Here is a 19,786-nt window from a genome sequence, read left to right as displayed (position 1 = left end):
ACATTTCTTCTTGTTCTAGCTCTTTCAATGAGAGCCATACTCTAACAAGCAAAACCTGCTTTTACAACGCCTTGACAACGCTACGTTCATCGAACAAATCCTTCAACAACCCCTGAACACAAAACTCCCGGTCTAGTGGCGCCATCGCGTACGTCGACTCGAAAGCATAGATACTTAGCTCTCCAAAGAACGGCCGTAGAATCTTGCCCACGAGCTCGTCCTTTCTATCAATGCTGACTTCGTCATTGATGCCGCCAGGTCCAAGCAGTGGTCGTCTATGGGAGCTGCTCGTGGCCAAGTGCGCCGCAGGATTGCTACCCAATGAAGAGCTGACACCCATAGTGCCAAGCTCCTCTGCAAGCTCGTCGACAAGTGCAACAGGTTGGTAGTTGCTAGATCGATACACAGCGTCAATGGTGTCCGTGACGAAGAGCCACTCGTGAAGCTGGAAGTCATCCGGCGCAACGCAAATGAGCAGGTCTAGTAATTTGCAGGCTTGTAGGATAGAGATGTTGTTGTAGGTGTCAGATGCGGTGCTGTGATCGGCAGCCACAACAGACGCGATGGCTGCATGAAGTTCGGCATTGATAATCGGCCATAGCATAGCCAGGTGGATGGCACTGGTCTTCAGCACAAGTGCGCGAACAAGCATGAAGATCTCCGCTCTCGTTGTAGAGGAAGGTGAAGACGTCGCCGTGGCGCTGAGAAGTTCCACTACTTTGTCAGTGATGATGGGAAGCTCAGTGACAAAGGCGTCCTCTGTAGCTGCGAGGACTAGTGATGCAGTGCGACGAAGGTTGAGCTGTGTCCTCCGATCTGCCTCCAATCGAGCAGAAGTGGCACCAACACCAAACACGATACCGGCCGTGGTGGGCGGAGTCATGCGGGCCAGAAGCTCTGGCATACGTTCCTTGTCACTGACGGTCCATTGTCTAAGCAACGGCAACCAGTCGCTTCGGACGAGCTCAATGCTCGAGCTGAAGAACCGAGCATCGTTGAACGCGTCTCCAACATCCTTCTTCCACGTCTTTTGGTTATTGGGGAGCCTGGACAATTCTTGTAATAAGACTAGTGTATTCTTGGACACAGTATCAGGGAACGCCTTCGCTCTGAAGGCTGGACTGATGACGTTTGTTGAAATCGTACCGGCTGCGGACAGCACACGGTCCGTTTCGACTAGGATCTTGGGAAGGTTCGGCACGATTGAAGCCAAGATTGCGACCACATCCTCGGCTCTATCGAGGACGCTTACCAGGGCAATCGTGGGGGCGCGGCGAATACCATCGCGGTTCTTTTCCGACTTGTCGTTTGGTGCCGTATCTGAGAACGTCAGGGGCTTGGTTGTGAAGATTGCCGTTAGGAGCCGGAGGAATAGGTCCTGTCCGATTTGTAAGTGTGTTTTCTGTGGCAGGTTTTAAGGTAATAATGCTTACCCCAAGCTCGCGTCTCATCTTCCGCTGCTCCCCGAAATTGGTGTTGTCGACCTTTTCGCCCAAGATAGCCGCGAACTCCAACAGACTTGGTAGTGTCTGTCTGTGTGGGAAAGGATTTGTGAGCAGATCACGCAGGAACGCCATGCAGTCAAGCCAAATCTCGTCCATTGCGTCGTCCTCCAGCGAGCGGGCATATTCAACCAGGAATGTGACGAGGTCAATGTCTTGGAGAGATGTTGTCAACGTTGATTTTCTTGAAGCGTCCAATGCCCCGGGGTTCGTTCTGCTGTAAATAGCATTAAAGATGGCAGGGATAGTGTGCTTTGGTCGAGAACCATCCAATGCTGGTAAGAGGTTGAATACTTCTGACTGTGGTACGGGTGTTGTAATATTGATAGAGCCCCGCCAGATTTCGATGACTGTCTCGAGACACTCTAAGGTCTCTGCTGCGAAAAGGTGCTCCAGAAGTCGTCTCGCCCGGTTTCTCATTCGAAGAGATGTGTAGTTGAAAGACGAAACAGATGTTAAGTCCTGAGCATTGATATCGCCCCCTTGGCCCCAGGACCAGATCGTGAAGCAAATGCGAACAGCATCTGCGAACGCAAGATGCACCGTGAGTCTATCATTTGCGGTGGCACTCCGCGCTTGTGGGGTATCCGAGGTGAAGACACCGGATACCATGGTGCCAAAGAATCCCGATGGCTGCTGATCCGGGCCCTTGACAACTTGCGTTCTGGCCTCTTCAATCAGAAGTCGCTCGTGTGCCCGGGCCAGTACTTGCTCCAAAGCATTGAGTAGCGAGATCAGTGTAGACTCTGGTGCATTCCGGTCATCCTTCTTTGAATTGCCGTTGTCTCGGAATATGGATTGTAAGTCACTAAAAGTGTTGGAGACTTGTCTGCACAAAGTCTCCACCAGAGGAATGAGAACCTGGAAGATGGTATCGGAGTAAAACGGTAAGCATTCCGTCAGAAAGCTGACCCAACTATCGAGAACACTACGACTGCTGGGAGAGCTTAACCCAGCCTGGAGACACTTGAGTAAGTTGGGAGGCGGGGATGTCGGCTTGGTCTCTGACTGTGTCGATACTCTAAGGCTCTTGCTCGGTTCAAGACTCAGTTTTCTCTTCTCCGATGACGGAGAAGCAGGTACATCGGAGATGATGATGTCTCGGAGTTTCAGTGCATCGAACACGACGTCCAGCAGAAGAACCTGGACATAGGGGTCGGGCCCAGCGAGCGATTGGAGGAGGCGCTCGATGAGAACATTCTCGAGATGGAGGCTTCCCAGGGGCTCCGCGTAGGGGTTCAGGAGAATTTGGTGCATGACGGTCAAGGCATAGCGATGAAGTTGAGTTGCTCGGACTCGGATGTTTTCGTCTACAGGTTCGTTGTTGCCAGCGATGCACCGTAGACAAACGTGGATGAATACCTCTTGCATTGAGATGTCACCTTCATGACCAGCTGTTACGGGTTAACATCAGGTACCTTCAGTCGGGATTTTCTACTTACTCATCTGCGCGACATCCGGATGCCCGCCATCCACGGTGATCGTTGTAGAAGCCAAAACAGCCCAGATCACGTCTGGAGCCCAGCGGAAAACATTCGACAGCGTTCTCAGGTAGTAAAGGCAAAGATCCAGGTCGTCTTCAGCCGTGAGCGTCGTTGAAGTGGTCGAAGTTGATGCCGATCCAATTTCGTTGCTCGCTCTAAGGAACTCTAATGCAGAAAATTTCCTCACGAAAAGCAAGAAGAGTCTATTGGCGTCAGTAAATACCCTGGGTCAATACCTCTGATGATGGGCAAACCTACTTATCAATACCGACCAAGCTATTCAGCCATCCCTTGACAGTCATGAACAACTGGGTTCGTTCATCCAAGAGGGCATCGAGCATGAGAAAGAGAGGCCGCGTCAACATAACATCGTAGTTCTCTGACCCAGCCAGCCGGATCTGTGGAGGCTTCTCGGTCATGGGTGTTTTTGAACCTCGCCTTTCAGCACTGGAATCCTGCAACGTATGAGACCAAAGCACGCTGAACCTGCGGCCAGCATCGGCGGGACGTGATGCGAAGGACCCCTGGACGTCATTCTCGATAATGAGGCTGGCCAAGGCAGCCTCTATATCTCGATTTTGTGATGTAAGAGCAGTCTGAAGCTGCCACAATGATCTGACAGTCTCGACGTGGTACTTTGGTTCTGAAGCTGACAGAAACTCCCAAGCTTGTTGGACAAGTGGCGTGACAAGTTCGGTTAGGTTTGGCACCTCTATGCGCTCTGCAGAGTAAAGATGGGCAGAGAGGTACAGAATTGAGTTGAAGGAGGTGAAAGACAATGTGCTTGTGTGATTCAAACGCTCGTGAAGACAAGAGAGGAGGGACTCCGTGTCAAGCTGGTACGCAGTCGGCACTTTGAGTAGTAGGGCGGTCAGAATCCTCCCTTTGGCGCCTAGTTCGGATCCTGCTTCGGGGTTCTTCAATCCTTCGCAGACCAGCAAGCCCGACTTTTGCAACAGCAATTCTCCAACCTCGATAGGCGAGAGTGGAACATGGACGGCATCGAGATTTCCTTGCTCGTCGACATAGAATGCCTTGATCCGTTTCAAAAGTTCGACGGCAGGAAGTGAGGCCAGAACACCGGCCTCCATTGTCCTCTTGGACTTGCTGCCATCTGAAGACGGGAAGGCTCGATCCGGAATGAGGTCCAACACAGCTAGAGCAATGTGCAGTGCCTCGTCGGCAGTCTTTTGCGATGACTTTTTGGGAGAGTTCTGTTGTCTGTCTCTCGTGTCCTCTAGCATGCAGATAATTGAGAGAGCTGTAAGAGGCGCATGAATAGTGATCATCTCCTCCTCGCGGACATTGAAGTTTGTCAGGATGAAATTGACCAAATCCAACTTGTCGAGTCGTTCTTTTTCTGCAAGGTTTCCTGGTCCTATAGCCTGCGCTAAGAGACTGACAATCTCGCCGTAAATCAGGCCGCTCTCGACACCATCGAAGAATACGCTGGCGCTGCGGAACACTTCGTTGAAGTCAGCTTTGCTGGGAGCATGGTCTCTGTACTGCCGGACGCTGTTGACAATCGGAAGGAAAACCTCAGGAACTACCAGCCCTCCAATCTCCCATCGATCCATGAGCGACAAGCATATTCTGTAAGGTCTCGCTCTCTCTGCTGGGCTCGAATCGCGGTCAACATTGATCATGCTCAACAGCGCCCTGGTTAAAGGCTGGAGCCCATGGTCTTCAAAGTAACTCGTCTTGGACGCAAAGTAGGAGTTGTGATGGTCCGTGGAAGATGGCGACTCGATACCGCTCTCACTTTCCCCGGGTCCAGGGTCCGGGCCGAGGAACCATGCCCAAAGCCTTCGGTTGAGACTCATATCTCTCCGGATGACAACACCAGCCGCCGCACGCAAAAGGAGCTCCAAGTCGCCTGGCTTGACATTCGTCTGCAACACCTTAGAGTGCAAGGGAAGGTGGGTGACCAAGAGATCTAGGAATCCTCGCTGGATGAGGAGTTGCTCGTCTGCAAGCCCCGCAGCAAAGCAACGTAAAAGCAATCCAGGTTCTGGAGAGGTGACCATTTGTGCGAGTTTTGCCGAGTGCTCGTCTTCCTGGACGCCATTCTTGCCTGGTTTCCCTGGTAAAGAGGTTTCGCCTAATTTGGGCAGGTTCCTCACAAGGTATGCTAGCGCCCCAGCTCTCCGACTTGATCCTGTGATAGAGGCCAAGAAGAAGCATTGCCAGAAGAAGTCATCTCCCGATGAATGTGGTCCATCCAGTTCGTCGCTGCCTGGGGGTCGGATTGCGGTCTTGAAGCTCTCCATCAGTCGCAACGTTCGTTCAAAGTCCTCACTAGTTTCGTCCTCAAGGCCAGGTAAAAGGGCCAGAACAACTGATTTCATGGCTGGTCGAAGAGATCGGGGGTCAATGTCTAAAAAGTGGCGTTCAAGAATGTCGAGAAAGGGGGATCGGACTGATAGCGAGGCAAACGAAAGAGTCGACGCCAGGCCAGGGAAGTACAATGGTAAATCCTTGGATAGTCCATCGGTGCCTATGGTTGCGAATATGTAGCTGTAGACTTCGAGTGCTTTTTGGTGCACGCCGGACGGGAGGGAGGGGTTGAGACATTGCGACAGGCGTTTCGCGACGATGGCTTTCGAAGGGATAGTCGTGACCGAGGGGTGTCGGGCTTGCAGTGCCTGATGAGTACGATTAGTCTCTCGTCGTTTTGGACATCGGTTCGCCATCATGAAAAAAGACACTTACCTTGAGGAGGCGATTCAGGAAGGAAATGTAGTCAGCCCATTCCTGTAGGGCCGTTTCAAACAGAGTAAGGGCCCTCTCAACACCAGAGGCGTATTTGCGGTAATGCTTGTCCTTGGTCGGTGCTTCCTCTATCCCATAGAATCAATACATGAATTCTTCTCAAAGTTAAAGACCAAACGCTTACCAGCTCCGAGCTGGTTCCTCCATTGACGAGGAAGAGGAGACTCGCGGCCTGAGCTCTCTGGGGAGACAGACCGACGGCCAGAGCCAGGCTCAAGGGCCATGATTGCTGAGAATGGGCGTTGATTGAACGAGTGAGTACATCAGTCTGTTCTTCCGGTCTTGTAGGGACGGTATCGCATCGCTGTCTAGCCTCGGAGAATCAAGCTGGCGTAGGTAGTCGTCGCATGCAGTGATCGTGAACAGGGTTTAAAGAGCACAGTGTTGCTTGAGCTCGGAAGGCTACCATGTCTCCTTCCAGACGACAGGTGTACAGTGGGGTGGCACCCTGGAAGCTCCCAAGCTTCCCATTGGGCAGACTAGTTTAGCGACCGTTCTCGCCTGACGAGGCTGGCACAACCCTCTCCATCAGCGCCGAGATAGGATAAAGCGCAACGTCATTGAGCATTGGATTTGGGATGCACCTGGAAATTGTGGGCTCTTTGCATTCTGTCGCTTTTCCACCTTGATTGGACACTCCACCATTGAGCCTCACGATATGAGACACATCTTTTAGCACTAGAGACAAAACTTCTGAAGAAAATTGGTGTAGGTGTTGTACTTGGCCATGTCCGTGTACTAGGTAGTGTGCATGCAAAATGTCCTGGACCAAAGTGAGGCTAGTCCATGTCTTGACTTGAATCTTGTTCCCTAAGGTACTTGGTCATGGCACAACCTCTTACAGCAAACGGCATTACTATTATCTAGATAATCAGCTGCTAACGTATTGCGTCTGCTGAAGTAAGCTGTCAAAGTCCGGAATGTTTCCTCCGGCAAGGGAGTTTCCGCTCGGCCATGGGATTTGCAAATTCCCATGTTGCTCCCTGCTCTGGGGGCATTTGGCCCAGCTCCGGTCCCAGGTCAGGCGAGCGAGTGGGCCGAGACAGGCTCTGATTAGCGGACCGTTCCCACTAAGGCGCTCTACGAAGAGGCTGCCGCACCACTAGATCTCGGCGGCCCCTCCTATGCATCATCAGCAGGTCTGCGCTAACTTGGGACGATTTTCGTCCTTATCCCGTCGGGTCCCTCTTTCGCTCCTCTTCCCGTGCCGTCTTTAAACCTCACGTAACCAACCTACCAACCTACCTATACCCTAGGTGAGGTCTCGAATGCCAGTCATGGCGGTTTGAACCTGGTTTGCCGACCCAAACTCTAGATAAAGTCTAAACTACTCTACTTCAGGTAGTCTGCAACATCGCCGCGCTTCGTTCCACTTCCCGACCACCTAGCTGAAATGCTCCCGCCATCGCAATCATGGGCGAGGACCACGAAAATGGCCCCAGCGAGGAGCAGCCTCCCCCTCTACCTCCACGGCCCTCGATGGAATCGAACGACTCGATAGATTCGAGAATGGCCATGGCAGCCGCGACTACCGCAGTTACACCTCTCGACATCCAGACCCTGTCTTTCCCGGATGGTTCTCGCGGCACTTTCTCGACTACAGGCAGCAGGGCCGTTTCGACCCCTGTGCAGTCCTCGAGCGGACAAGCTACTCCAACGAGGACGCTGGGCGAAGGCGAAGATTCTATGAGTATCGCCAGCTTCTCTCCGACCCTGCGGCCGCCCAACGACATTGCAAGCCTATTGATGGGAGAGTTCAATAAGAGAAGCCCGGCATGGAATCTCCTCAGGTCGCAATCGGCAACAGTGCCACCCTTCGAAACCTTGAGGATGGACAACACAACCCGTAATCTAGCTGGGTTCGAGCATGAGTTTGACGACCTACCCGATGAGGCCGACACGAGTTTCAAAGACGAAGACCGAGTCACCATGTGGAAGGCAAAGTTGAAGCACTACATGATCCTTTCGTCGGCGGGCAAACCTATCTACAGTCGTCACGGAGACCTGAGGCTGATCAACTCGTCCATGGGCGTCATTCAAACCCTCATATCTTTTTATGAAGGGGCTAAGAACCCCTTGTCCGGCTTCACCGCTGGAACTACGCGATTTGTTGTTGCAACGCAAGGCCCCCTCTACTTCGTGGCCATCAGTCGGCTCGGGGAAAGTGACTCACAGCTACGAGCGCAACTCGAGGCTCTGTACATGCAGATCCTGTCGACACTGACCTTGCCCACGCTGAAAAACATCTTTGTCCATCGACCATCGTCCGATCTTCGAAAACCACTCGAAGGAACTGAGCCCCTGATTTCGTCCCTTGCCGATAATTTCACGAAAGGCTCCCCGTCAGCACTGCTTGGCGCCTTGGAGTGCCTCAAGCTGCGCAAGTCCCAGAGACATGCCATCAACAATGCCTTCCTCAAGCAGAGGACAGACAAGCTTTTGTACGGCTTGATTGTAGCCGGTGGTAAGCTGGTCAGCGTTATTCGTCCGCGTCGCCACTCTCTGCACCCAAGCGACCTCCAACTCATCTTCAATATGCTATTCGAATCGGGTGGGATCAAAGCCGGCGGCGGAGAAAATTGGATCCCCCTATGCCTGCCGGCCTTCAACAATCGCGGCTACTTGTACATGTACGTCAGCTTCTTCGACGGTGTGGACGGCGAGCAAGCCACGGGGCATGAGGCGCCGGTACACAAGGATGAAGAACTCGCCATCATCCTCATCAGCCCGGACAAGGAGTCCTTCTTTGAGCTCAAGCAAATGCGTGATAACGTCGCGGCTTCTCTGGCCAAGTCGGGCCATCTCTCTCTCATACAGACCGCCGCGCGTGCTGGACGGCCAAAGACCACAGACATCGCCCCCGGTGGCCAAATATCGCACTTCCTCTACAAATCCCGCGCAAACGTGCAGTTCAGCATGTCCGCTCTCGACCCCGTATTCTCCTCCCTGATGGCTCGTCGCCGCCTTATGGGCCTATATCATCAACTACACGCTGCCGTCCACGCGAAACACTCCCATATGCGCGTTCTACATTCTGTCTCCGAGGATGCTACTTCTTTAGCCTGGATCACACCAATATTCGAATTTTACTGCGTAGCCGGCCCCAACGTGAGCCGCGCCGTACTCACCCAAGGCGCCAACAAAGTCATTCAATGGGCCCGTCGCGAGGAGGAACGGGTCTTCATTATCGGCGGAGGCGTATTCTGATCCAAGGAAACGAGATGACCCCTTGAACATTCGGGTACAGGTCATACGCTTGGACTGATTAGCTATTAGCCATTAGAAATTACAAGAGCTGGCCCTCAGTGGCTATGCTGAGGCTATGCTGACTGAGAGAGAAAGCTTCTCTCGACAAACTACTTGGGTATCAATACAAAGATGACTCTACATGTCAAAGCCATCTACATTGTCGTCCACCACGCCTCTGGGATCTTTGTAAGACGAACAGCCGCCAACGTCGAACGTGATTCACACTCCGCCACCGCTGTAATATCAGCCTCGGCTCGATCCATGTCCTTCCTGTCTGTGTCCGCTTCCAACGTTCGTCCACAAGCGCCGCTCGACGACTCCTTGTCCCCGGCAGCAGCAGCAGCAGCATCTCTATCCTCTTGCCACTTCGCCCGCTCAACCGCAAACCCCAACTCATCGCCACAGATCCGACACCTCGCCCTCCCCTTGCCCTTCTTATCTTTCTTCTCCCTGCTCTCCCCGCCGAAAAGCCGACGCAGCAAATCGACCGACCGCGCCGCGAACCCGGCCATCTTCCTCCTCCGCCGTCCGCGCTTCTGGCGGCACCCGCCGCTCTGGTGGCACCACGGCACCTTGGGCAGCACCAACAGCTCGTCCTTCTCAGCCTCTTTCTTTTCCTTCTTCGCCTTCTTCTCTTCTTTGCGCTTCTTCGGCTCGGGCGGGAACACGCTAACGGGACCAGTCGGTGTCGGAGGCAAAGGCCGAGGAGCTTCAGGTTGAAGAAAGATCCCGGGAGCCTCGTAGCCCTCATTATTCCTACCCCCGCGTCCACCATTCACCCATCGAGCGTCGCCGCCCCACGGACTACCGGACAACAACGTCGCGGATTCCCTCTTCTTCCTCTTCTTGTTCATCTTCTTCTGCGGCTTATCCATCTCCTTTTGCCAGACTTCCCTCTCCTTCTTACGCTTCTCCATCTCCATCTCCTCGGCCTTCTTCTTCTCCTCCTCGGAGGGTGCGGTACTGCTCTCCCCTTCCTCATCAAATTCCCTCACCAACTTGCGGACCGTCATCATCACCTCGGTCCGCTCTTCACCACCACCCGACTCGGACGAGTAAACCGACCACAACGAATGCGGTGACACAGACAAAGACGTCGTCTTGGTCTCGAGAGATTCATCCGCGTCGGCAATATCGGTCATGACGCTATCCTTGCGCTCCACGGCGTCATCCGCATCCACGCCATTGCGAGCGCGGCGGTCGTTGACGACGTACTTTGGTCGATAGTCCGGCTGGGAAAGTTGTGTCCCGTCGATGCAAGTATGATGCCCCGCCGCCGAAGACGACCGCGACGAGGAGAGATGTTGGGTCGGATTCTCGAAGAAGGAAGGGTGTTGGATGACCAGGGGGAGACGGTCTAGAGGTGACCTGAGGTCCTCCATCTCTGAGAGAGAGGATATCATTGTTGGTGTATTGGGATTGGGTTGCGAGAGGTAGGGAAGGGAAGGGAAATGATCAATGGAATGACTTTGCTGGGTCACGGTGCGAGTCCGGTCGATGGGGCTTGATGGAGCTTGGTCGTGATAATTCCAGTGAAGCTGTCGAAGGAGCTGATGTTTAAAGCTGATTCACCTGCAGTTGGAAGCTGATGTAGCTATATACAAAGCTGGGAAGGCTGTCGACGGAAGTTAGGTAGTAAAGCCAGTGATGAAGCTACGGACGACGAAGCTACCAATGTGCCTGACGTTGAAGCTGATAGAGCTATAGGTGTAGCCAGTTGTAGCTAGGTGTAGCTATTGTTGAAACGAATGGCAATGTGTAGCGAATGTTCAAGTCTTGAGACGACTTTTCGATTTGTATCACGATAGTTTCTAACGAATGTCGGTTGAACGAGCGGTATGGTGGAGTTCCTTAACGAATGGACGGTGGTCGCGTGGACAGTATGTACCGAGGAAACCTTCACATTGACAGATTTCCGTGGGGATAGCTCGGTTTTGTGACGGCCGGGTATGAAGCCATGAGAACCTTCATGGTCAACCAGCCCCTCCGTCATGTATCCCGTATATGGCCGTACATGATACGGTAAGGTCAGCATCATGATGCAAGCCCTCCAATTCTCGCTTAGCGCCTCCTGAACACAACCAAATATGTTAACTCATATCGCATTTTATTGATTCTGTGAGTCTGCCCTGATCTGGTCAAGCCACTTCACGATGTCTCGTTCTCAACAAACCCACCATCACCCATTACGTCCCAACCAATCGTATGTATCATCTACTCTGGCCCAGGGCCATCACTTCGCTCATACTCCTCCAAAGAAACAGCCACAAGTCTTTTTCCCAAGAAGCTCGTGTTCTTGACAATCAAAAGCAAGAAAAGCACCCAATGACGATAATGATGGATTCAACATTCTCTCCTTGACAGTTAAGAAATGATTTCGCTCTCGTTTCGCCGGCCCTTGACACAGATGGAGACAGCTTGTCGGACCCATCTCTTCATCTTCCTTCGTACTTGCTTCGAAGGACCTGGGGTGGCCGTGGCCCGTTTACTGTGTACAACTGTCGCGTCAGAGTTCTTCGAGCCGGTCAGACCGGTTGATTGGGGTCGCCTGCCAGTGTGCTTGTTTCCACGCTCTCGAAGGTTCAAACGTGACTTGGTGAGGCGAAGTCTGAGATTCGACAGCTTTTTCTTGAGGATACTCGGCCGGAAAAAAGTTAAATCAGAGCTGAAGCTTCGAGAATCGCTGAGATCAAATCCATCAGTGGACGCACTCAACCTATAGAGGTTCGTGTCAACCGGGTGCGCTAGAGGGATGTCGCGTTCATGCAGGTACCCATCTCTGGAGTATCTTGCTGTTGGAGAGACACGGGCCGGTAGAATTTCCCCGTCACTTGATGTGAGCTGTACATATCGTCTTCCTTTTCGCCGGTAAGCCAAGCTGCCTTGGCGTTCCTCATGACGCACTGGGGTGAATAGGTTCTTGGCCTGGTGAGCCGGTAAGTCGGCAAGTATGCTCTGTTTGACACTGGAGCGACGTCTGACTGTGCCGGTCTGATCTTCTGGGATAGTGTCCACATCTAAAGCCAGCCGAGACGCTTTGAGTCGAAACTTTCGCTTCGATGGGCTTGAACCCACAGTCACTTTCAATTTCGGACTCGGTGCATCATGATCCGCCGGTTTGTGCTCTCTGTTGGGTTGAATCACTTCGAGCTCAATGCTAGCTCGGAAAGACTCATGGTCTTCCACATCGGAATGTGCGGTAATTCTAGGACTCGACCGTGGAGTTGCAAGGATTTCGAGCTGAAAGGGTGAAAACTTGACTGGAAATCGCAAATCGTCCCCAGAAGCCCCTGACACTCGTCTGATTTGAGCTTGCGCCTCCTTGGGGAGGGAGGGTAATGCCTTCATCAAGTGCGGGACACTGCTGCTTATACTCAAGAAACGGTTCGTAGGAATTGGCGTCGAGGAGAGTAGAGGATTGTCCGCTTTGGAGGCTGGTGGCGCTGTATGACTTCGGAGACTTGCTATGCTGATTCGAGCAAGCGCTCGGTTTCTACGATGGCCTCTGAAGAAAGGCCTCCACTGAAGGTCAGGATGGCTTGCGCCATTTGCGGCAGACTCATTCACCATATTTCCCCCCTCCAGGGGGTGATCGAGCTCCTTTTCAGCTTTGAGATCTTTCGGCTCATCTATATCGACCTCGTGAAGCCCAGTCGAGTCTTCATCCTTGCTCATGAATGGTGACTTGGCAATACGCTCGAATGACGAGACTAAAGCCGCAAGGTCGGATAGGCCAGGTTCAACCGAATGGCGTAAACTCGAGCGGAGAAGCGCCGCGAGGCCACTGTGGGACGGGGCTCTTCTGGATAGCCGATCTCGATTGAGCAGCTCGAATCGCAACGTACTGGGTTCGTTTGAGCCTGAGGTGACCTCGTCCGCACTCTTGGGATGGGATTCAGATAGTGCCTCCGTTGCATGTTCCACCGCTGGAAGTGAAGTATCAGCGTTCGCTTTCGTTGTGTGGCCTTCATTCGCTTGCTCATGGCCTCGAGACGGATTAGCATAGTTTTCCGCATTTTCTCCATCTTCAACTTTGTTATGTCCGATGTTTTGAGGCTTTGGAGTCGTTTGAGATCGCTGGAAAGCCGCAGTATTTACGTTCTGTGAACAATGTGCAAACATGTTCAAATCGTTATCAACGTCGACAGGGCGAGAAGCCGATGTCCCATCAACCTCGAACGGAAATTGTTCCAGCGTCGGAGGGGAGGCTCTGGAGCTCAAGCGCTGTGAAGGTAACATTTCGATGTCATTGGCAAGTTTCTTGGCCAAGGCTCGACAGTCATCACCGGACGAATCGCTTGAGTCTTTCACAGATATGTCGACGACAGCATCAAGACGAGCCTTCGTTTCGTCTCGAAGTACTAAGGCTCTGGTAAGGCTCGATGCTCGCTGAGGAACCGGAGCTAAAGGCAGCGCCAAGGTAGAATCCCGAGGATCTGTATGGCGTTCCGGGGTTTCAAAAGCTTCGGTGTAGTCATAATAGAAAGATCCTGCAGGGCGAATCGTGCGTGACAGATTGGGTTCCGAGTTTGAGGGTGATCTGTAGTACATCTCAACGACCGAAGTCAGGCTCGAGGATCTCGCACTATAATCCGTGGATGGTCGTCGTGGTCTGCTCGCAAGCTCGTTACACCACGGGTTATGGTATCCACGATACCCAAGAGCGGATCCAGTTGGCGACACGAAAGAGTTGGAATGCGGTAGAGACGGCATGGATTGGTTGATGCCGCCGCGAAACGCATTGGGAGGACCAAATCGTTGCGGTTTCGAAAAGGTTGGCTTATACGAGCCATGCACAGTCCTCTAATAAATAATGAGCTCCTGTTACGCAACGCTTTGTGGAGACCCATGAGTGCTTACATATGAGATTCGATCTATTTCGACCATCCTACTGTAGTCAACAAGTCCATTCTCCGTGAGAGCCGGCGAAGATGGGCGAACCCCGGGGCGTTTCAGTCGAGTCGGGTAGGGAAACGGGGAGCGTGGTCGTTGCAAGACGACGCTACTCGAATGGCTTTGGAGAGTACCAGATGACTTGTTACTGGATAATTTCCGAGAACCACATGTGGTCAGGGAGTATGAACGCTGGTACGGCCCATTGATTTTGGGAGAGAATGAGCTGGAGAAGGAGGACGGAGGGCCTTCTGAGCCATACATGGAGATGATTTCTGAATTGGTGTCTCTGTCAGAGCTGTGCCATCGACGGCCGGCTCCAGAGATGGTCCTATGGCTGGCACGAGACTCAGATTTAAAGATTGTGTTAACATCGAGTCCGGTCCGTGATCTTGCGCATTGGTGTGTTGTAGCCGCTGGAGCTATTGGCTTGATGCTGAAGATGCCTATGTCGCCTGTTTCCGTTGTGGTCTTGAGCATGCTCTCGAGAGGACCGGGCGACGGAAGTAAACTTGCATTCTCGTTGACGCTTCTCAACGGTCGACGTGGTAGACCATATCCATTGGGCGGTCGAGCGTGGGACTTATAGCTGCTGCGAAGCGAGCCATGGCTGGCTGAACGACGTTGAGCGTGGATGTTCTCCATTTGGAGAGACATTGACCAGGTCGTGGCACGGGTTGATGGTAATATGAAGTATCTCTACTTAACAGACACAGCAAAATCGTCGGGCACTGAAAGAGAGATCCGAAAGAGTCGACATGAAGCTATGTTGAAGCCGGCAGGCTGGCATATTTGGGCATTGTATCAAGCAAACGTTTTGGCAGAATTGGCAGCGGAGTGGACGTCAGTTGACCTTGACTCCTTCGCGAAGTCAAAATAGGAAGGGACGACGATGCCGTAAAGGCAGGTATGCTCATCTGGTTCGCCACCGCAAGAGAGCACCTACCTCGCGATGATTTGAACCCACAAGAAAGGCACTCCTCCAAGTGCATCCTTCATCTTGTCTCATAGGGAGCCTCTTTCCCCAGTTACATATTTGTATGGAGGAGGAGCAGGCCTCTGCCCAAAACTGCAATGTGAAAAGTCGCGTTCTCAGAGGATTCGGCTCAGATTTGGACATGATCATGGCTAGCGGGATGAGATGTGTAAAGAGAAGGCGATTCAGGCTGCTATTCGAGTCCATCTGGAACCATAGACCGTCTCTTGCCAGTCCTGCAAACAAACCTACCACCTAGTTGAGGCCGGCACTTATAAGAAGACATAACTAACCCTGGAAGCTTACAATCGATATCTATCGTCATCTGTCGTCCGTGCACGATGGTAGATGTAGCTTTCAGACCTCAAGAACGACAGACAAACGACCATACAGACTTTGGACTGTCTATTCGTAGATCGTACGCATCTAGATCCATGAAAATCGAAGGGGCGATTGACAGTTGAGTCGCTGAACTTGACAACTTTGAGGATACGATGACTTGATTGGCTTGCCATATAGTGACACATGCCTGTTTAGGTATTCATCTTGAGGATCAGTAGGTTCATGTGGTAGGTAATTTCCTGAGCGAGATTCGCTAGACCGATGCGATTAGAACACTATGCTCACATTTCTGGTAGGTGAGGTAGATGGATGACATCTGTCCTTTTCGCTTTTCAGCCTCATTGATCGTTGAACGACTCAGTGACCCGACAGATGGTTTGCGAGATAATATACGGAAATTGAAATACGATGCCGACGACGGCGCTCCAGCCAGCATGTGTCGTGTCTGACCATTTACATAGCACAAACCATGAGACGGATTCCTAAAGCTTCCTCGACAAGACCCCACTTGCGGCGGAGCGGCCGGGTCGGAGGCAAAGATGAGATGGAGAGTTTGGGGCGACACGGAGCATGTCAGCCGCTGCGTTGTTCGGGACACGGTTCCACTTTGCAGGCAACGAAGCAAACGGGCAGGACGGAGTAGCATTTTGAGAGTTATTCCATAGAGGCGAAATAACAAGATGTGTCCGCTGACGCGAGTGTTGCTCTTCGACTTTGTGGTTTTTCAAGGGCCTGTCTTTTCGTCTGAATAGCTCTGCCATTGCTTAAGAGCGTTGCCGTAGTCGCCGGCAACGCCCAACTCAAACCCCACAACAAGTCCAAATGCAGCATCGCAGGTACAGTTATGGTTTGCGTCGATATTGCCATGTTGGACCCTGGAAATGAGGCTGGGAGGTTTGACCACGGTATCCAGTAGAGCAATAATGGGTGGCTGGAGCTTCTCGCAGCAGCCACCTCCACTCTTTTGTCGGACTGCGAGTCGAAGCACCAAATAAGAAGCTGCCGAAACTGGCCAGATCTGGTTTAGTGATCCGCTCCACGGTAGCATTGCCGATGGATCTCGAGCCGGCAGGGCAGCTTGGCGGGTGGTGGAGACGTTAGGATCCTACGGCCAGATCCAATGGCAAGAGGGTGATCCTTGTGCTGGGACGGACAAGCTTGCAACCCCAAATACACCGAAGAGCTTGTTGTAACTTGTACACGGCAAAACGTGGAAATGTGTCCTCTGGGACGGTAGGAAACCTTGCCGCCCCCAAGACGTACGGACCCCATTGTTGGCTGTGTCTGCGTTGCATTCCCTTCGCCATAGAGGGAGGACGAAGAGATACATTCGGGAAAGGGATGAGACCACCACCACCACATACTTCCGTCGCAATTGAACCAACCCGAGCCTGGCGCGCACTGAGCTGGTCCGGGCTGGAACTGGGAGGACATGGGATGGAGGTCGTAGAGAAGATGTGGTTTGGGCGAAGGTTGTCATGTCTGCCCTGCCTCAAGGTCTATGGTGCCTGTGCCATCGCCAGTGCTTGTGCCATGTTGAAAGCTATTCCTCCATCAACGATGTCCTGTCTGTCTCAGACCGCCCAGGCATAAGGCGGAACGTAAGGAAAGGGGGGCTGTCAAGGACAATGGCCTCCGAGCGCGTTCGCCCCCCGGCTTCTATTTACGCCCTTGAGGCTCTCAGCCTCGGAGGACTGCTGACAAGCGAATCGTGGGGCTCTAGCAACTTCTTCATGCACTGGCGGAGACTTGAGAGGGGACTTTGGTGTAGGCAGAAATAAGTGTGATGCCAATGTAGAAGGCTCAGGTACCTGACGATGGCAAATTGAGCTTACCTACTCTCCACCGGCACAAAAGGATAACCGTTCCTACCTTAGCTCAGCTTCATCTTCAAACCGCCGATGGTCAGCCTGGCTTGATTATCAATTCACCGTAAGTTGGTGTTCCTAGCGGTCGAACGGTGGGGGGAGTGCCTGAAAGGGAGGGGAGTGGAAGCGAGTTTGCCCCTCACAACCGCAAGGCACCTTAGGAGGCACGGGCCCACCTGTGGATTGGGGTAAGTATCTTTTTGTCTGGTCTGTGTATTTCCCGTAGAAGATTACGGCTGGAGACACTTACAGATACTTAGCCCAAAAAGAGGAGAGGGGCGTTCCCTCATCCACTCATCCACCACAGACACTGCAGCCGCCTGAGTGAATGCATGAGCTGACGGGCGGTTCCTGGAAAAAGGGACACCTGTTCTCAATTGCCCTTTAGAAATCCGGAATCTTTCTCCAGAACCTCTTCCACCCTCTACTTAAGACCAAAGCCTTCCCCATTCACTCCGGTCTGAAGTTAGACTTGACAGCCTCGCCTTCTCCACGAGTGTACTTTTTTTCTTTCTTTCTTCACTGTTCATTCTTCAGATCAAAGAAAGGTAAGCTTTCTCTCAACTTTCTACTCACTCCCCAAGCTATCACCAAGCTTCATCGGTCGCATGAGGTAGTAGCAGACGGTCGCCACCACCGCAAAATCTACACAGCTCTGCCTTTCCTGAAGCTGGACAGAGCCCCCAAGCTTTCTTCCTTCTACGATTTGCCCAGACCATCACGACTCTCCGCGATAGCATCATCAATCGCTCGTACCAAAGCTAACATTTCTCCTCGCAAGATCAAGATGTTCTGCAAGCGTGTTGCCCTTGGCCTTTTGGCCGCCGCTGCTGCGGTTTCCGCCTCCGATGTTGCTCAGTTGAAGAAGGATGACTTCGCCGACTTCATCAAGACCAACGACCTCGTCCTCGCTGAGTGTGAGTCTCCCCAATAGCCTAACTATCGAGTGGAATAAAAACTGACCGTGGACTTCCAGTCTTCGCTCCCTGGTGCGGTCACTGCAAGGCCCTCGCTCCCGAGTACGAGGAGGCCGCCACCTCCCTCAAGGAGAAGAACATCAAGCTCGTCAAGGTCGACTGCACTGAGGAGTCTGATCTCTGCCAGGAGTACGGCGTTGAGGGCTACCCCACCCTCAAGGTCTTCCGTGGCCCCGACAACGTCTCTCCCTACTCCGGCCAGCGCAAGGCTGCTGCCATCACCTCCTACATGGTGAAGCAGTCCCTGCCCGCCGTCTCCATCCTCACCAAGGACACCCTTGAGGAGTTCAAGACCGCCGACAAGGTCGTTCTCGTCGCCTACATCGACGCCGCTGACAAGGCCTCCAACGAGACCTTCACCAAGGTCGCCGAGAAGCTCCGCGACACCTACCTCTTCGGTGGCGTCAACGACGCCGCTGTTGCTGAGGCTGAGGGCATCAAGGCCCCTGCCATTGTCCTCTACAAGTCTTTCGATGAGGGCAAGGCCACCTTCACTGAGAAGTTTGACGCTGAGGCCATTGAGACCTTCGCCCAGACCGCCGCCACTCCCTTGATCGGCGAGGTCGGCCCCGAGACCTACTCCGGCTACATGTCCGCTGGCCTTCCCCTCGCCTACATCTTCGCCGAGACCCCCGAGGAGCGTGAGGAGCTTGGCGCCGCCCTGAAGCCCATCGCTGAGAAGTACCGCGGCAAGATCAACTTCGCTACCATCGACGCCAAGGCGTTCGGTGCTCACGCCGGCAACCTCAACCTCGCCACCGACAAGTTCCCCTCTTTCGCCATCCAGGAGACCGTCAAGAACCAGAAGTTCCCCTTTGACCAGGAGAAGAAGATCACCCACGATGACATCGCCAAGTTCGTTGAGGATTTCTCTTCCGGCAAGATGGAGCCCAGCATCAAGTCCGAGCCCATCCCTGAGTCCAACGACGGCCCCGTTACTGTTGTCGTTGCCAAGAACTACGAGCAGGTTGTCCTTGATGACAAGAAGGATGTCCTGATTGAGTTCTACGCCCCCTGGTGCGGTCACTGCAAGGCTCTGGCCCCCAAGTACGAGGAGCTCGGTGAGCTGTACCAGAAGTCTGAGTTCAAGGACAAGGTTGTCATCGCCAAGGTTGACGCTACCGCCAACGACGTTCCCGATGAGATTCAGGGCTTCCCCACCATTAAGCTCTACCCCGCAGGCAACAAGGATGCCGCCGTCACCTACTCCGGCTCCCGCTCCATCGAGGACCTGATCGAGTTCGTCAAGGAGAACGGCAAGTACAAGGCCGAGGTCTCCGTCAAGGAGGAGGGCGCCGAGGAGAGCCAGGCCGCCCCTGCTGCCACCGAGAAGGAGGCTGAGAAGGCCAAGGAGACCGAGAAGGCTAAGGAGGATGCTCACGACGAGTTGTAAAAGAATTCTGGGTTCACTATGAAATGACACTTTGGGACGTCCCATGGGATAGGGACTATATACCTCTTGCGCGTTAGGTCGACTCTTTGCATTATGGTCTGCGGGTAAATCAACGTTATGAAATTCGAGCACATATCTTAACCTCCTCTTCACTGCGCGAACCGTGACCTGAAGCCTTAATACTCTCTACTCGATTTGTTGACGTTCGGTGAATTAATCTGTCGGCTATTGACTTGGACTGGAGGACCACAGAGCAACATGACCCAAGACCGAGAGCCGCGCATGACACAGACTTGACACTTGCTGAAAGGTAGTCTTAGTACCAAGAAT

At 53.0% G+C, this 19,786-nt stretch overlaps 5 protein-coding genes across 5 annotated transcripts; 2 read left to right on the top strand and 3 right to left on the bottom strand.

The window, feature by feature from the left end:
• Window positions 1-61: 61 nt before the first annotated feature.
• On the bottom strand, window positions 62-5,982 carry BDZ83DRAFT_748443 (Dopey, N-terminal-domain-containing protein; the record flags this gene model as incomplete). The annotated part of the gene is made up of 6 exons (XM_060513616.1): window positions 62-1,378; window positions 1,434-2,896; window positions 2,945-3,189; window positions 3,245-5,631; window positions 5,699-5,826; window positions 5,883-5,982. The coding sequence occupies 6 exons, from the start codon at window positions 5,980-5,982 to the stop codon at window positions 62-64; spliced, it is 5,640 nt and encodes a 1,879-aa protein (XP_060369394.1).
• A 1,189-nt stretch (window positions 5,983-7,171) lies between these two features.
• On the top strand, window positions 7,172-8,965 carry BDZ83DRAFT_647982 (vacuolar fusion protein MON1; the record flags this gene model as incomplete). Its single annotated transcript, XM_060510136.1, has 1 exon — window positions 7,172-8,965. One exon carries the CDS (start codon window positions 7,172-7,174, stop codon window positions 8,963-8,965), a length of 1,794 nt encoding a protein of 597 aa, XP_060369393.1.
• On the bottom strand, window positions 8,766-10,570 carry BDZ83DRAFT_50911 (uncharacterized protein). The gene is made up of 2 exons (XM_060503300.1): window positions 8,887-10,570; window positions 8,766-8,807 (listed from the first exon to the last, which is right to left on the bottom strand). The coding sequence occupies exon 1, from the start codon at window positions 10,408-10,410 to the stop codon at window positions 9,160-9,162; it is 1,251 nt and encodes a 416-aa protein (XP_060369392.1). The 5' UTR covers window positions 10,411-10,570; the 3' UTR covers window positions 8,766-8,807; window positions 8,887-9,159.
• Window positions 10,571-11,371: 801 nt separating this feature from the next.
• On the bottom strand, window positions 11,372-14,545 carry BDZ83DRAFT_647980 (uncharacterized protein; the record flags this gene model as incomplete). Its single annotated transcript, XM_060510135.1, has 2 exons — window positions 11,372-13,810; window positions 13,868-14,545. 2 exons carry the CDS (start codon window positions 14,543-14,545, stop codon window positions 11,372-11,374), a joined length of 3,117 nt encoding a protein of 1,038 aa, XP_060369391.1.
• Window positions 14,546-16,696: 2,151 nt separating this feature from the next.
• On the top strand, window positions 16,697-19,456 carry BDZ83DRAFT_647979 (thioredoxin-like domain-containing protein; the record flags this gene model as incomplete). The annotated part of the gene is made up of 5 exons (XM_060510134.1): window positions 16,697-16,819; window positions 17,017-17,150; window positions 17,624-17,634; window positions 17,671-18,003; window positions 18,063-19,456. The coding sequence occupies 5 exons, from the start codon at window positions 16,697-16,699 to the stop codon at window positions 19,454-19,456; spliced, it is 1,995 nt and encodes a 664-aa protein (XP_060369390.1).
• Window positions 19,457-19,786: the final 330 nt, after the last annotated feature.

This window comes from Colletotrichum acutatum (genome assembly GCF_030867785.1).
Source record: "Colletotrichum acutatum strain CBS 112980 chromosome Unknown BDZ83scaffold_12, whole genome shotgun sequence".
Classification (NCBI taxonomy): Eukaryota; Fungi; Ascomycota; class Sordariomycetes; order Glomerellales; family Glomerellaceae; genus Colletotrichum; species Colletotrichum acutatum.
The sequence above is the reverse complement of the archived record's forward strand: the minus strand, read 5'-3'. Positions and strand labels throughout refer to the sequence as shown.